Source organism: Cygnus atratus, chromosome 6, assembly GCF_013377495.2.
Source record: "Cygnus atratus isolate AKBS03 ecotype Queensland, Australia chromosome 6, CAtr_DNAZoo_HiC_assembly, whole genome shotgun sequence".
Classification (NCBI taxonomy): Eukaryota; Metazoa; Chordata; class Aves; order Anseriformes; family Anatidae; genus Cygnus; species Cygnus atratus.
In genome coordinates this window covers 25,990,249-26,006,598 of record NC_066367.1, presented here as the reverse complement: position 1 = coordinate 26,006,598, position 16,350 = coordinate 25,990,249, and the positions used below count along the sequence as shown (strand labels likewise).

The 16,350-nt window shown below is 42.9% G+C and overlaps 1 protein-coding gene across 1 annotated transcript; it reads left to right on the top strand.

The window, feature by feature from the left end:
• The first annotated feature begins 58 nt into the window (after positions 1-58).
• Positions 59-13,169, top strand: EAF2 (ELL associated factor 2). The gene is made up of 6 exons (XM_035569626.2): positions 59-268; positions 2,414-2,508; positions 3,185-3,321; positions 4,032-4,177; positions 7,604-7,870; positions 12,321-13,169. The coding sequence occupies exons 1-6, from the start codon at positions 163-165 to the stop codon at positions 12,365-12,367; spliced, it is 798 nt and encodes a 265-aa protein (XP_035425519.1). The 5' UTR covers positions 59-162; the 3' UTR covers positions 12,368-13,169.
• Positions 13,170-16,350: the final 3,181 nt, after the last annotated feature.

Here is a 16,350-nt window from a genome sequence, read left to right as displayed (position 1 = left end):
GGGGCGGAGGGGGCGTGGCCGGGCGGCGGCGAGGCCCCGCCCCCGCGGCGCTGGGGATGTGCGGCGGCGGCGGGCCCGGGCGCGGGGCCGGTCCCGGTGGCGGTGGCGGTGCCGGGCATGGTGCGGGCGGTGCCCGCCGCGTGAGCGCTGCCCGCCGCCGCCATGAACGGCGCGGCCCCGCCGCCGCTCTTCGACCCCAAGGAGCGGGTGCTGAAGCTGGGCGAGACCTTCGAGAAGCAGCCGCGCTGCGCCTTCCACACCGTCCGCTGTGAGCGCGGCGGGGCTCGGCTCGGCCCGCTCCGGCCCGGCCCTGCGGGGGGCACCGGGAGGGGGGCGCCGCACCGAGGGGCTCGGCACCGGCACTGGGGGGGGGGGGGCGCGGCCGCCGTGCCCCGCTGTCGGGGGTGGCTCGGGGATGGGTTACGGGGGGGGGGAGGCTGGGGCTGGACGGCGGGAGCGGGACGGGGTTCGGTGGGTGCTGCCCCGCCAGGGTAGCCCCGATTTTGGGGTGGGCTGAGCCCGGGTCTGGTGCCTCCTACCCTGACGGCGCGCTGCTGAGTCTGTAGCTTGGGGGTTTATCCTGAAGTCTGTTCTGAGATCTCCTCTTCCGACAAGCGGGGCACAAAGTGGCGCGTCCCGCAGCTCAGCCGCGGGCAGGGGTTTCTCTCCGACCCCCGAAGCGCTCCTCAGCAAACAGGGCGAAGGCGTCTGCTGGGTGACAGCGGAGCTCAGGGCTCAATTCATGGATCCTGAGACCAGCCCCTCAGCTCCCTGAAGCGTTCACCGCCCGCCTGCTGGAGCTCAAAGCCAATATCGTACCTAATTCCCGCTGAGGAATTTGGGGCTCTATTTTATACTTCTCCCTATGGGGCTTTGCTGTGACCGCGAGGTCAGCGGGGGCTGCGTCCTGCGACTCCCCCGAGCCCTCCTGCCACGGGCAGCGGTGTCGAACCCGGCAGCTCCCCGGGTAGCAGGGTGCCGTGACCAGCAGCGCGTGCCGTGCGTGCCGGGCTGCGTGGCAGGGACAGCGTGCCGAGCTGCCACCCCGTGGGACCCGCGGTGTGCTGGGTGGGCCCCGTGCCCAGCTTGCTGGAGCCGTGGGCTCAAGCCCACGCGGGTTATAATGTGCCTCCTGGTGCTGTCCGACCTCTCTAGGTCTGTGCGTGCCTCTTGGCTTTAGCCCCCATAATTCTTTTGGGGTGGAAAAAATACTTGGTAGGTAACGACACCTTACGTCGCTGCAGTGCTGATGCCTGAGCACACGTGTGTTTTCAGTGTCTCAGACTTCTGAAAAGGACCAGGATTGGTGTCTTGATTTTGTTTAAAGCTTCTTTTAGTTGATACTTCAGATGTTGAAAAGGGCAAAAATGAACGTACCGAAACGCAAGTTTTGGTCGGTCAGCTTCTGACGTGTATGTCATAGTGAAATCAGAAATGGGGGCTGGCGATTCCTGTTGTTCTTTGGGTTTCCAGTGACTCTTATACATCTTCCATGGTTCGGATTGATGCTTCTATAAGCACAGAATGCTGTGGGTCAGGTGGAACCTCCAGGCCCACCCGGTTCCACCCCCTGCCATGGGCAGGGACACCTCCCACCAGCCCAGGCTGCCCAAAGCCCCATCCAGCCTGGCCTTGGACACCTCCAGGGATGGGGCACCCACAGCTCCTCTGGGCAGCCTGTGCCAGGGCCTCACCACCCTCCTAGTAAAGAATTTCTTCCCTATATCTAATCTAAATCTCCCCTCTTTTAGCTTAAAGCCATCACCCCTTGTCCTATCCCTGCATCCTGACAAAGAGTCCCTCCCCAGCTTTCCTCTAGGCCCCCTCTAGGTACCGGAAGGCTGCTGTAAGGTCTCCCTGGAGCCTTCTCTTCTCCAGGCTGCACAGCCCCAGCTCCCTCAGCCTGTCCCCACAGCAGAGGAGCTCCAGCCCTGTGCTCATCCTCGTGGCCTCCTCTGGGCCTGCTCCAGCAGGTCCCTGTCCTTCTGGTGCTGGGGGCCCCGAGCTGAGCGCAGGGCTCCGGGGGGGGTCCCACAAGAGCAGAGCAGAGAGGGAGAGCTGCTTCCCAGGAACTTTCAAGAACTACTTACTGCTTTTCTGACAGGAAGGAAGGATTTATCTTCTGAAGTAGAACAGAGCTAGTTCATTTTCCTGTCCATTAACACCTAAAAGCGCTTTCCTAATTTTATTGGGAAGGTGGTAGTTAACATTTACGCTGAATACGGAGAGAAACCAGCTTGCCTTTGAGTTCTGCTGACTTGTGGAGTGATTTGTTCAGGGGAATGGTAGATGACACGCTAGCAAAAAAAGGTTTTAGCTTAATAGCCTCCAACTGCTGTATTGCTCAGAAGGTGTCTACGTTTGTAAGATTGCTGAAAAGCCTGCAAATAACCAAGTTGGTTTTTCTATTTAGATGACTTTAAGCCTGCGTCTATCGATACATCCTGTGAAGGAGACCTGGAGGTTGGCAAGGGGGAACAGGTGACGATAACGTTGCCAAATATTGAGGTGAGTGGGGTGGCTGAGGCATGGCAGGCATAAGGGGAAGGCTGATTTTGTTATAAATACATGCTGAGTATAGGAGGATGTGAAGCTTTAATGCTGTTTCACAGCTGACGGTGTAACATTTAGAGTATAAAAATAATTGTTCTAAAAGAGCAAAGTTGCAAAGGACCTACAGGTTGGACAGCTGTGCTGTAGCTTTAAGTGTACTCGCTGCGTTGGAAATATGCTGTAGGATGACCCTGAAGTGTTGCGTACACAGCAGAGCTTCGTGTGGATGTTGGCAGTGCAAGTTTCCCCTTGGTATTTACTGCTGTAGTGCAGTTCTAAAGCAGGAAAGACTGGAAAGGGAAAATTTACTACCTGCCATGCTTTACTGCTCTGCTGATGTGATTACTGAAACCCCTTTTGGTAAAAGGAGTCCTACAGTGAGTGTGTTCTCGTTTGGAAATAAGTGTGAAACTGATTAAATGCTCAGCTAAGCCAGGTGAAATCCCTCTCCAGTCAGTCACCAGCTGCTTTTGGCTGGGATGAGTCTAATTTGAATTTGCTGATAACATTTTTATAAGCTAGCAATGATTACTTATAATGAACTTGTCATCACTAATGGATTGCTTTCTGTTTATAATAACAAAAAAAAGACTGCAGTAGTAACACCTGCTGGACTCTTCTGATTTAACAGGGCTCAACTCCACCAGTGACTGTGTTCAAGGGCTCAAAGAAGCCTTACCTAAAAGAATGTATCTTAATTATCAATCATGACACTGGAGAATGTCGCCTAGAGAAACTCAGTAGCAACATCACCGTGAAAAAAACGAGGTGGGTGATTTACAGGAGAAGCAGCTATCCTTTAATCATTATGAAAATCAGTTTGTTCATGGGCCTAAGTTGAGAGATGCTTCAGCCCGTGACTGTTTTTATTGAAACAGCATTTTTAGAAGGTCCCCAGCCTTGTTCAGCAGGGTAAAAGGCCTCTTTTCTCAACACACTGACTTTGCAGCTTTCAAGTACTGACCAGCAGAAGAAATAGGATTTTTTTTTCACTAAAAGATGTCTTGTTATTAAGAGATAGTAACAATTACCTGATGAATATAGAGGAGAGAAAAAAAAATCTTTTTGGAAAAGTAGTTTGCCTACTGTTCCCTGACTTCTCAATGATTTTTTTTTAATTGACTGTTTTCAGTGATAGTAGTGGCTTGTTTTTTTCCCCATACACGTTCATTATTTTTTTTCCTGCTGCTGAATCCACAGAACTTGCTTTCAGCAGAATTACTATGAAGTATTCCTGGGTAGGCAGGTATTATAACAAATCAACTAAGAAAGGGTTTACAAGTTATTGGCACCATATTTAAAAATAAAATAAATAAAAAAAAACATATCTAATTACATGCCAGTAAGATAATGTACCTAGAAATCTAATGATGCTGTTTAGAAAAGCGTGAGACAAATAATTCCATAACTTGAGGTGCAGTGCTCCTGCCTTTTTCCTTGCATCTTGTCATCTAGAGTAACTTTATTTTTGCACACAGAGCTGAAGGAAGCAGCAAGGTCCAGTCTCGTATCGAGCAGCAACAACAGCAAATGCGAAATGCAACCAAGACTCCAAACAACGTTAAAAATTCTCCGCCAAAAGAAAAGATGTTTCTGTCTTCTCCTATGGATGACATCGAACGAGGTAAGCTCCACTGCCACGTTTAGAGTTTTAGAAACTTTGCTCTTAACTAGCAATTAGTTTTTAAGAGCCAAGCTTTGTTTTTAAGAGGAGGTTCGTCCCAGAAGCTGACTACATAAGCACTTTACCCATGTACAGAAATGACTGCTCTGGCTCAAATGATAACTGAGGAGTATTTGAGACTTAGTAAGGTTAAAAATCAGGTGAACCGTTCAGCTAAATAACCCAATGGGTCGCCCTGCTGCCTTATAGATTCTTTCTTCTGCTGCTTCTTTAATCAAGCATGCAGTTGGTCGTATTGCAGCCCAGAAACCAACCCAGTCACTTCCCGTTCTGACATCGCTCCTCGTTCTGTTCTCTGCACTCAGCAAACGTACAGGCTGCGGTGCTTTACATCTCGAACTGTAAATTACCGGATGGGACTCGTGAAAGATGATGTTCAAGTGGAAAAGACAGCTAAAAGCCTGCATAAATCAACCCTTGAACAGTGCTGTGTACAGCATTCTTGAGACACTGGTTTGGTGAGACGCTCGTGTTTTGTTTAGGAGCAGGCCTTGTTACTTTGGAGGACAAGGGAAATGGCAGGTGGTAATTACTTGCTAGAGAAATACAACCAGGTGGCAGTTTCATTGATCGGAATTGATGTCTATCTCCCAAGATGCTTCGAATTCCTTCAAGCAGGTTTTTCAGATGTGTCATTATAAAGGTTTTTTTTCATTTGGGGCTTAAACTCTGGCCAGAAATTTTTATACTACAGAAGAGTACTAGAATACATCCTAAGTTGCAAAGACAAAGAACCTGAGCGCCTGGGATAAAATGACGCTTTTTCATGGTGTTTGGTTGTTTTGGGGGTAGTGGGAGTGTTGAATGTTGCAAGGCACCAAAGTGGCTGCCAAAATGCATCAAACTCTTTTGTACTGCCAGTCCAATTTTGACGGTTACTAAAGAATGCAGAGTAATTGAAAAACAGGGCTGGTAGGGACCTTTTAAGGTCATCTAGACCATCCTTCTATCCTAAAGTCAGATTTCTAACGTTTTTTAATGTGTTCTTTGAGCTCTTTGGTGACAGATCATGTGTTCTTTCTCACATCTGCTCCAAGGCTTTGTTCTCCTTACAGTTCAGGTTATCCTAATAAATAAAATCTGACAGTAAGCCCATTGCTACTTTAATATTAATCATGCAGGTATAGGCCAGATTGCTCTGCTGCTTTTAAGCAGTGCTTCAGATACTCAATAGCTCCTATGTCTTTCTGATTCTTTATGCAAAACGATGCCAGCTGGTTCAGTCTTTCCTTAGAAGCTAAGTTTTCTAGATCCCTGAATCATTGTCACTCTCTTGTCTTCCAACTAGTCCAAAAATTTCAAGTGTAGCGCCTAAAATGAGTTAGTTTCATCTAGGATTTTAGCAGTGCTGAGTCGAGTAAGACGAATGTTTGACAGGCACTATATATTTTCATACGAAAAGACCAAATAGGATCACGTCCCAGTTTAATGCTTGTCATTTCTGCACCGGCACGATACAGTAGGGCTGTGCTTAGCGACCCACTGTAACTCGCAGGCTCTTCAGAGGTGTTGCCTGCTTAATCATGCTTCATCCTGTGGTTGTGTAACTGACTATTCCTGTTTAAGTACACTGCTTTGAACTTGTTGCTATCTTCATTTTCTGGGGCGGGGGGAAGGTCATTCTGCATTTGTCCTCCAGTATGTGTATAGCCCTTCTTTCCCTTACTGAAAATATTAAATTTAAATTTTCTGTGAGAATTAAGTTCTTTCAAAATTCAAGGCAAAGATCCCATTACTCAGTTTTTGGTATTAATTGCTAGTCTTTTACTTAAAGCTTTTTCTGTTGTTACTGGTCACAGATGAGAGCAGGGAGGAAGAGGCATTAAGTGCATAGGATTTGGGTTACATTTTGATTAGCTTATGCCTCCAGCTGGGTGGTAGATCAGTCCTCTAGAATTAATTTTGAAGCAACTTCTTGATCTTTGTGCTAGCTGCGTCCTAATTTTTACCTTTAGCTTTTCTAGCTTGTTTTATCTGCTTATGTTCTCTTCTACGTGCCCTTAGTAGCTGCAGGATGCTTCCAACTTTTTACCTCTTTTTTTCCTTATGTTTGAGTCAGTTGGCCAGTATGGTCTTTTATTGTACTTTCTGTTCTTCCTTGGCATCAAGTTAGTTTTTCCTTGTACTTATAGCCATGCTATTTCAGGAACTGTCAGTTTTCCTCAACGCCTTTCTTCCTTTAGACTGGCCTTTGATAACGCAGAATTAGGAGGCTTCATGGAAGTTTGTGTTGAGGCTTATTCTCTTGTTCTCCCTTCTTCACTTGATTAAGTTCTGAACAATCTTTCTTCTCGATCACTTTCATCTTCAACCTGTTCTTCTGTATTGAGTAAATTTGAAGTGAGATGAGGTCCCCTCCTATTTGCTTTTCATGTCTGCTATATCAAAGCTGTTCCTGAAGTATTCTGAGTGCTTGTAGGGCTGTCTTAGCAAATGGCTGGGTAGCTACAATTTTGTATGATGATGAACTTCTGCGCCCTGGATAACTCTTCAAGTTGCTGTATAAAATCTCAGTCCAGCAGGGTTCAGTGGTCTGTTTCAGATTTCTCCCTTCAGCAGCACCCATATTTTGTGTAATTATTGTGCACCGTTTCTGCAAAACTTAACTCTCTCTGCGTGCGGGACTTCAGCTATTATATATTAAAAACGCATACCGTGCAACACAACCTATCCAGTCATGCCATCCTAAATATTAGAGTCAGGTGAGTTTTTTGCCAAGAATGCAATTTGAGTCAGACTGATGTGTTAACTTCCAGTATTTCTTGTCTTTCTCCTGTTGTCCCTAGCTTTTTTTTCACAAGTCTATGAAGAGAATAAGGATTTGGTGAAATTTTTCTAATAGTAAACTGTAGATAGTTCCCTTGGATATTCTGTGTGCGTTGCATTTTCAGCAAAATGTCATAGTGTCCATGCGCGTTGGTTGCTCTGCTGAACTGCTGGGAGGCATTTTGGGTGCAGCTTCAGACATCTTGCTGCTAACTTATCTGTGTGATTGTTACTGCAGTGCTTAGTCAGGGAAAGGCATCATTAGGGTGCTGAGGAAAATGCAGAAGACTTGCCAGCTGCAGAAATTAAAGGCTAATGTGGGGATAGCATTTGGGTGCACAGTTACCTGTGTTCTAATGCTTGGCTTGAAAGGGGGAAAATGCCCAAGCTCTGGGGGAAGAAAACCACATGACAGGCTAGATGTTTGCTTGTACCCTTTTCTTTGTTCTGGAGTTTTCTGCAGGGTTTTTCTTTTTGAGTTGCTGTAACATGTTGACTAACGTACCTGATTTTTGTTGTTGATTTTTCTGTTATTTTTTGTCTGTCTTATATTTCAACTATGATGTCTGCTAACTGAGAAACAAATCATATCGTTTGCAGAGCTAAAAGCAGAAGCCAGTATCATGGACCAGCTGAGCAGCTCTGACAGTTCGTCTGACTCTAAAAGTTCTTCATCCTCTTCATCCAGTAGTGAAAATAGTTCCAGTGATTCTGAAGACGAGGAAGCAAAGCCCTCTCTTCCTATGTCAATGCCGTATTTGCAGCCACAGCCTACTGTGTCTGCCATACCACAACAGGCTGTCCCTGACAAAGATGCCAGTCATAACAGATCCCAAGAGAGCAGTGGTCATATGATGAATACACTACGTAAGTACAAAGGCTGTTCTTTTCTTAGTACACAATTCCAGACATCGAGATGCTGAAAGGAAACCATATTGTTTTTAAGTATGTCTCTGTTATAATTAAAACTGTGGGAAGTGATGCTAGGGTTTGATTGTTCAGCAGAGGTCTGAATTAGGCACTGGACTAGAAGGCTCTTGGTCCCAAGAGATACTAAATTAAAGCTGAGGTAGTTGAAAATATTTCCTAAGCCTTTTTGGCTTCCTCCCAGTTATATACATTGGGACTGCAGAACAGTAATTTTGTAATGAAAATACTTGAGCTAACAGGGCACTCCCAAAACATATGCTTATAATTTCTTGGTTAAAACTACGGGAAAGATACTACACTGGCAAAACTTTGAATTACAGAAGAGAGTATATTCCTAGCTACTTTAGTTACTATTATTCATGGCACTGATCCACCAGACAGCGGGGCAAAACTCTCCTCCGCATATAAGTGAGGAGATGGTTTGCTTTCAGGTGATACTATCTTAGTTGGTTGAATTGGTGGAGTAAAAATGCAATTTGAAGAGGAGCTGCAATGTTGTTCAAGTGGTCGCTGTACAGCTTGGAATTGAATGCTCAGTGTAGTCCAAAACAGAGAGTTTGGACAGGAAAGGGGGGTGAAAACAGTAGGTGGGGTCTTAAGTTTGCTACCTAAATAGGAGTATTCATATGTAGAAGCTGAGTGTTCAGCTATGGTGATGCTTTGAAAGTGAGTACATTTTTAATTAGGTGCTTAGCTGCAGGGTCACAATGTGAAGAGATTCCCATAAAGCCTAGTGTGCTGTCTAAGAACTGTAGGGTTTATCATTTATATGTAAACTGATTATACTGAAATTCTAGACTCTGGCAAGTCTGCTTTCACTTCAGCGCTTAATGATGGCATGAACAGGTTTGGTGTTTTTTGTAGCTAGTATTTAAATACTCAAATATCTGTGCTGGTTATTTGTGTACTGCATTAACAGATAAGATCAGATGGAAAGGTCTTGTGACTTCATGGGTAAAGTACTAAACACTGTCTTCATTTTACTGTCACTGTGAAGAACAATGTCTTCATGTTCATAATTTGCATAACTTCAGCACGCCATTTATTTCAACCCTTACTCACAAATGAGATTTCCCATTCTTCGTGCTTTAAATAAAGCTGTTATGAAAACGAGATTAAGCTCTATCCCCAGTGACAAAATCCCAGCTGACAAAACTTCAACTGAGAAACAAACTCACAAGTACAGGTGGCCAACTCCTCTAGTTTCAACAGTCATAGTGAGAAAATGCTGCATAAAACGTGACAACATCAAAGCTATTACGGGGGGAGATGGTGACTTGATGGTGCTTGAGAGCCATGTAGACTGGTGGAACCTTTGTAGCATCAAGCCTTGGGCTTGTCTATCTTGCACAGATATTTAGCTTAATTCCATTTACTTCTGTCATGGTTACAGATCTATTTACTGCTTAAAAAAAATCTGTTCCTAACTTGAGTACTTCTAACATTTGAAACGTACTTCAACTAGACAAAGACCAAAAAAAGTCACTTCCAAGGAGAATGTTTCTCCAGCTCACTTGTTGAGGAAATTTGGCAGGAGAGGGAAAACAACAGCGAAACCTGGGGAAACTAAATGGATAGCACATGGTTCCAGCTGAAATGGCAGGAGTTCTCTGTTGGGGTCTGGTACAGTCATCTCTTCCATCTCAAATAATGTTTTACAAAAATAAAATATTGAAGCAACAAATGTCAGCACAAGCAGTTTGCTTATCTAATCCTGTTTGGAGGTTTGTCCACTTTTGTGCACCTCTGCAGAATCAGGGCTGTGCTGGGTAATTAGTGAAGTTCTCCTTTGGCTTGCTGCATGCAGGCAGAAAGCTGCGGGAAGGGTTAGGGAGAAGAGTTTCATCTTACATGTAGAAATCATACAGCTGAGCTTTTGCAGAACTTGGAAGACACAGGAGGTAGTATCCTAGAGCATGGTAACCAAATACTTCTGTCAGATATACATCATCTACCTCCTCAGGAATCCAGGACGCAAAGCTGCCCCACACCTTCAGCAGCAAGGTCCTCCCCCAAAATCTTGATTCTTCCCTCCTTCTGTCAGAAGCTGATTATATAAGCTCATGACTTGCCTTGTAACAGTTTGTAAATGGTAGCACTGATGAATCTCTTTGTAGATATTTGATCATACGTTGTTTTGTTTACTTTTAGTTTAAGTAAATAAAATAAATAAAGCTAAATAAAGCTTTATTTCCCAAGAAAAATCAACACAGACTCTTCTGGGGCAGTGTTTTATGTACACAGCATTCAATACAACTTCACTTCTTTTGATAGTTGGTGCTGGTACAGCAGCTGGTCGTGAAACTTGCTTTGTATTTGTGTGGCGTTGGTGTAACGAGATCTGTGAAACACCGATCGCTCTTATGCAAGTTACTGGGGACAGGGAAACTCATGAATTCAATTAAATGTTTTATAGCCATTGATCTAAAAGTTTAGGAAACATCATAATTTGCAGTATAATCTATTTCATCAAATTAGGGCGGAGGGGTTGGAATAGGATGAATCTATGAAGTCCCTTCCAACCCAAACCATTCTGTGATAAACTGATATTACTAATAAGCAGTTGGCGCTGTGGAAGACTGAGTTCACGTTTTTACCCCACTGTATTGCTGCCTGCAAAGTACAATTGAGCATAGATGCTTCTTCAGAGCCCTAGTTAAATGAAACTTCTATTCCTGCAACAAACCCACCTGAAAACTGCCAACTCTAGTCTCTTTTATTTTGCCATCTCTCTGAAGGTGTTTTTTAGAGAGAGGGAAAGTTTCTGGCCCATTTTCGTAACCCTGAAATATATCCTAATGCATCACTTCTAACTCTGGAACTCGGAGTACTCGCTTTTCCCATCTGCTGGTTTTCACAAGCACTGGTATTTTTGGCTAGTGTTACACAGTTTGTGTAATTTTTATTAACTATGTTGAAATAACTTTAAAAGGCTGCAGAGTCACTCTTTGGAAGGTTATCTCCTTGTTCTTACTCCAGCCATCTCCCAGAGCAGGTAGTGAATAATAGGGTTGGGAGTTCCAAGAACTCTTTGCTTGTTTTCCTTTGAGTGATAAATGCGTGAGTTTAATTTGCTAATGCCATTATCTGCCTTCAAATATTATTTCTCAGGATAATGTATTGTCCTGAATTGTTCTTGACATTTTTTTTTTTTTCAAAAAAAAATTAACATAAAATAATGTGGCTGTAAATGTTTTGGCTTTTAGAATTGGAAAAAAAAGACTACAGTAGTACTTTATAGATTGCTGGAAAGAGCCATCTTCACTATTCTTGTCTTATATAAACAGAGTTTTCGGCTTTGTTGCAGAGCTTCATGTACCACTTTCTAAGCTTTAGTGATGACATAGTGGAAAACGAAGGAAGGCTAAATGCAGCCATGTTAAAGACTTCAGTGTTCTGGCAAAAATGATATGCTTGATAACGAAAGATATGATCTGAATGTCTCGCTGGTTTTACCCTGTTGAGGTTGTTCTTTTATCCATCTGCAAAAGTGATCTGTGAAGGGTGCTGTAGCAAAAATGTAAAAATACTGTGCCTACTCAGCTTCAGTCATTCTATTTGTTTTTTAGGCCACTTCTGTTCAATGAAAGAGATGCATTCTTTTTTATTCATGGCTGTTTGGCAAGGGAGGGGTGAAGAAAAGCATACTAGCTGGAAGAAATTCTTAAAATATGTGGGAAACTGCTGATACGATGTAGATTCTATATAGCATGCTGCTGTATTTTTTGTTGTTGTTAGTTATCTATGATCCTGGAAAGATTCCTTCACTCCCACCCCACTAAACTTACGGGTATCCATTGCAAGCACAATGTAGTCTTTCTTCTTGCTTTCCCATTTTGAAATATATACATAGCCTCCAAATTAAAGTGCTGGGTAAAATTGCGTTTGATGTTTTGTTTGTTCACTTGTTCCAAAACCTGTTTGAAATAGTAGGTCACTGATACATCTTTAAAAGGTACATCAAAGAACTGTTGCTCTTGATTGAGACATCACTTTGTTTTCAAGCACAGCTGAGCGCATTCAGAAGTTTAAAAAAAAAAAAAAATTTTTTTTTTTTTGCAAGGCTGCATTCACCAGCAGTGTTCCCATTTATGAAGCATGAAAATGTGGGTAGCAAGGATAGCTAGGTGTCATCTGTTGTTATCCAGTGATATTAAATGCTTTTGTGACAAATATGTTAATGCCTTTCCTGCTAAGATTTGAAAATTGTAGAAATGTGGTCTCTCTAAGGCTCTGTCACTGAGGAGTTAGGTTCTACACCTATTTATTCTCTCGCAGTCTGCCTGGTATTAGTTTTTGTAAGCCTTTAATTGGTAAAGGGGAAAAATCTTGAAAGAAGAAAAGTGTTTCCTTGAAAATGACTAATATGATGACTTTTTTTTTTTAGGAAATGACTTGCAGCTGAGTGAATCTGGAAGTGATAGTGATGACTGAACAAAGTTTTGGCCTTAAACGTATCACCTTTTTTGCTAAATATGTCTTAGCATCTGTTTTGCACTAAGATTAGATTACCAGAGACTGGAATGAATGTCCTCGATTTTGATAATAAAGACATCCTAATTTTCTACTGACACATCGCGTCTATAACACAGCAGCATTGATACGTTGTCAGTGCTATGGTTATGTGTTTACCTTTCAAATTACTGTATTTACAGTAAAATTGTGTATGATCTGATTTTGATTATTTTGCCTCAGCCACCTGTTGTACTTGAAACTGATTTGTAACAGCTAGTTACTTTATATAAATAGTTATGAAATGGAGGAATTTCTGATATTTATGGAGGCAAGTTTCCTTCCTATCATTTAAATGTTGAATGCTGATCTTACAGCTTTAACTTGGAGGGTGTAAAAGGGAGAGCAACTAAATGAGGTCTGCTGTGTCAGCTACACTTTTTGTTCAGTTCACAGTTCATACCTTTAAGGAAACTGCTGAATAATGTGGTCCACTAGTGCAGTTACAGTTTACAATTGTTCAACACATTGCTGAATCCTTAATTTCATTGTATTATAGGACTTTATATTTCTGAGCCTCAAGATTCCTGAGGGAACTTGTCTATTCTCTGCCTTTTTTTAATGTAACTTGAACAGGCCGGTCTTTTTACAACCTTTTTGTATCTAAATTTAGATAACTGTGGAGACAGCAATGATTTTTCTTCATGTAATTCTGTAACGGAAATCAGAAATTTTCTTTGTAGAAGTATAAAAGTAATTTAATAAAGCAATATTTATCATTTTGTCTGATTGTTTTTTACTGGTTAAGAATTCTGCGTTCTACTTACAGTAATCGTGCCAGTGAAAGGGTCAGGCAAAAAAAGTAGTAGTAAAATGGTAGCTAATAAGCACTACCCACCCTGTATGCAAGACTTAGGTGTTTATTGCTTTTCCGTACATTGAGACAAGTCCAGGTAAGAGCTTGTTGAAAGTTTAGTGATACTGGTGTGTAAATGAATGTTTATAGAGTATTATATCCAAATGCAGTACTACAGAAGAGAAGGTGTTTGCTTAGTCTTTTTTTTCCCCGTATTTGAATTTGTGAACCCCAGGTAAGAGTAAAAATTTAATACTGAAGTTTGCTACTGAGCAGTTTCCTAACTAACAATGGGAAATATCTGTAGGATGAATTCCAATGAGATAAATCTGCTCAGTCTTGCTCAGAAGTCTCACTTTCTAGATTGCAGTGACTGAACCACAGCTGTGTCTAAATTGTGAGGATTGAATTCTACATGTAAGCCTGAATGTGAAGACATGAAATGCATATTAAACCTATACGATAGATGGTACTAGACTGGCTTATTCTCCCAACTGCTGGTAGTACCAGCCCATATTTAACTCTAGACAGATTGAAGCCAAAATTGTGTCTGCCCCTTACCACAGGGCAGGAATGAAATATTGGAAATGCTGCTTCCTGATCCTTCCCCACCTAGCACTCTCTGCCCTCAAACTATGGCACTTGGCCATGGCCTACACCAGGTAACAGCTTTGTAGTGTTTCAGCTTCCTAAAGTTGGGATCATAAGAAACAAAACGTTTTTCTGCTTGTACTAAAAATAAAAAGCTCAAGTTAATGACCATGGATAAACAGGTCTTTGAGAAAAAAAGGGCTAATGGGTGACTTTAAGACAGGATGCTATGTAGATAAAGATTCCTCAAACTTTTTTGAGATTGAGTCCTCTGATGCATTATAACTATTGCTAGGGCAACTCTACCAGACTACTTGGTTCTTGGCACCTGCTGTTAATAAAGTCTGCTCTGTGATGTGAGGACCTCTGAGATGTGTTACAAGTGATCTTACGAGCAGCCCTGAGTACTAAATAGAAAGAGACTCATGATAAAGCAGTGTCCTAAAGTGAAATGTCTTCTTTTCAGCTTCCCCCTGTTCCCGATGGCTTGCATGAAAGCTTTCTTCTAGGTCAATGCTAAAATCTAATGCTAGCCAGAATGCCACTGATTTTTCTGAGCAGTTATGCACTTGGGGTGCATGGGAAGAAGCAAGTGTGTGGAAGCACTGACCAGGCTAGGATCTAAATCATAATCACCTCTCCCTCAGAAGAGAGGAGGGGAAAAAAAAAAAAAAACAAACAACAAAATGCCTACAACAATAAAAGAAAACCTTGGCAAGTGCAACCTACCTGTACTTGATACATAATTGAACTTACGTGTATACAGGTGCTTAAATATAGCTCTGGGGGTAAAGCAGCTTTCCAAGTTCTTGAGACTCATGACTGTAAATAAGCCTATGCTATCTTTAGGATTTGGTCTTTGAGCTAGAAGTTTTCTAGGATGGGAAGAGCTTCAGTTAAGCTTTTGTACAGCTCTTAGTGCAAAGTGATTAGATGTCAGTCAGTCACTACCCAGTCTAAATAAGTATGTGACTTAAATGGGTGTATTCTGTTAAACGCACGGTTGTGATAATAATTCAGGAAAGGTTCCCTTTAAATATCAGGGCTGGAGATAAGATTCTGGAACAGAGTTCCTATAGAGATAAGGGGGAAAAAAAAGATAACAGACCGTAAACGTGTGAAGAAAAAAGTACTGTATGCTGGATCAAGCCCAAATTTGTGTTATCTGACTCCATTTGTTCACATAAGTGTCAGACAGTCAGGTAGCCTAAAGAGGTTGTCTGGTTCTGTCACTGTGGAGGGGATTGGCTTGGGTCTCCTTCATCACCTGCTGTGGGTATTTGCCCCCCTATGGCTCGGTCTGTGAGCTGTCCTGTGCAGTGCTGAGCTACCTGTATCGATTTCTCGAGTGGGTTATCGAAGGGCAGAGGCAAGGAAGTAGTTGGGCTGACTTCTAGACTAGAAGCCTGAATAAGGGAGGTATTGTAGCAACAGGAAAACAGATCAGTTTGTTTTGTTTTGTTTGTTTTGGACTTTTTTTTTCTGATTTGAAAATCCTATTCCTCTCCTTTAAACTCATTTTTATTTCTGTCACATCAATTTAACTAGTAATGAACGAGGAGAGATCTAGATTAGTTGTTAGGAGGAAATTCTTCACTCAGAGGGCAGGGAGGCACTGGCACAGGCTGCCCAGAGCAGCTGTGGGTGCCCCACCCCTGGAAGTGCCAGGCTGGATGGGGCTTTGGGCAACCTGATCTAGTGGGAGGTGTCCCTGCCCATGGCAGAGGGGTTGGAACTGGGTGGTCTGTAAGGTCCCTTCCAACAGAAACCGTTCTGTGATCCTGTGTTTCTACGATTCTATGACCTGTATAGAGTTGCTGGATGGAGAGTAGAGTGAGAGGGTACTGCCCCCAGGTTATGGACACATCTGCATATCATTTACATTCATAAATAAATATCTTCCAAATGCTACTGGAAACTTCAAAATTGTTCAGTCTTGTGGCTCCTGCAGCATTAAGGAGTACTGCCGAAACAGCTCACCTGAGCCTTTTTCTCTGCACAGCACCTGATGCGTGCACAATTCTTCTAGTAACTACCTCTTCACGGTTGCAGTATTCAACCCTGGTTAAATCCTGAAATGGTGAAAGTGTATGCTTGCCAGTTGTAACTATCTGGCCTGACGGCTTCCAGTTTTTGTAAGATCTTTGCCCTACTTTTGTTTTCCATGAACCCTGCCTTGGGGCGGAGGGACAAGCTAAGGTGATCTCTTTAGGGCAGCCTTGGCGCTGCTGTATTCCACGACTAACACAGTGGGATCGCCATTTACTTGTGGTTTTATGTCTATCTCTAATTCACTCTTGTGATCCTTGCCCATAATGCTGTAATGTGCCTTTAGGAAGTTCTAATTTATAAACATCTGTCTCAATATAATGTCCATGTAGCTGTTTGGTAAGCAATAATCTTACTTCCTCCATAATCTCTGAAAATCATTTGGATATCTAAGCGTGGACTACTGCAGTTGCTCCATCAAAATCCTGAGATCAATATCAGCTAGAGCAGAGCTCATTGTGGAGTTTAT

Excerpts from the sequence above, each read along its gene's own strand:
- EAF2 (XM_035569626.2), top strand. The coding sequence starts at position 163 with ATGAACGGCGCGGCCCCGCCGCCGCTCTTCGACCCCAAGGAGCGGGTG. Across the intron at positions 3,322-4,031 it reads ATCACCGTGAAAAAAACGAG|AGCTGAAGGAAGCAGCAAGG; the intron begins GTGGGTGATTTA and ends TTTTGCACACAG. Across the intron at positions 7,871-12,320 it reads TCATATGATGAATACACTAC|GAAATGACTTGCAGCTGAGT; the intron begins GTAAGTACAAAG and ends TTTTTTTTTTAG.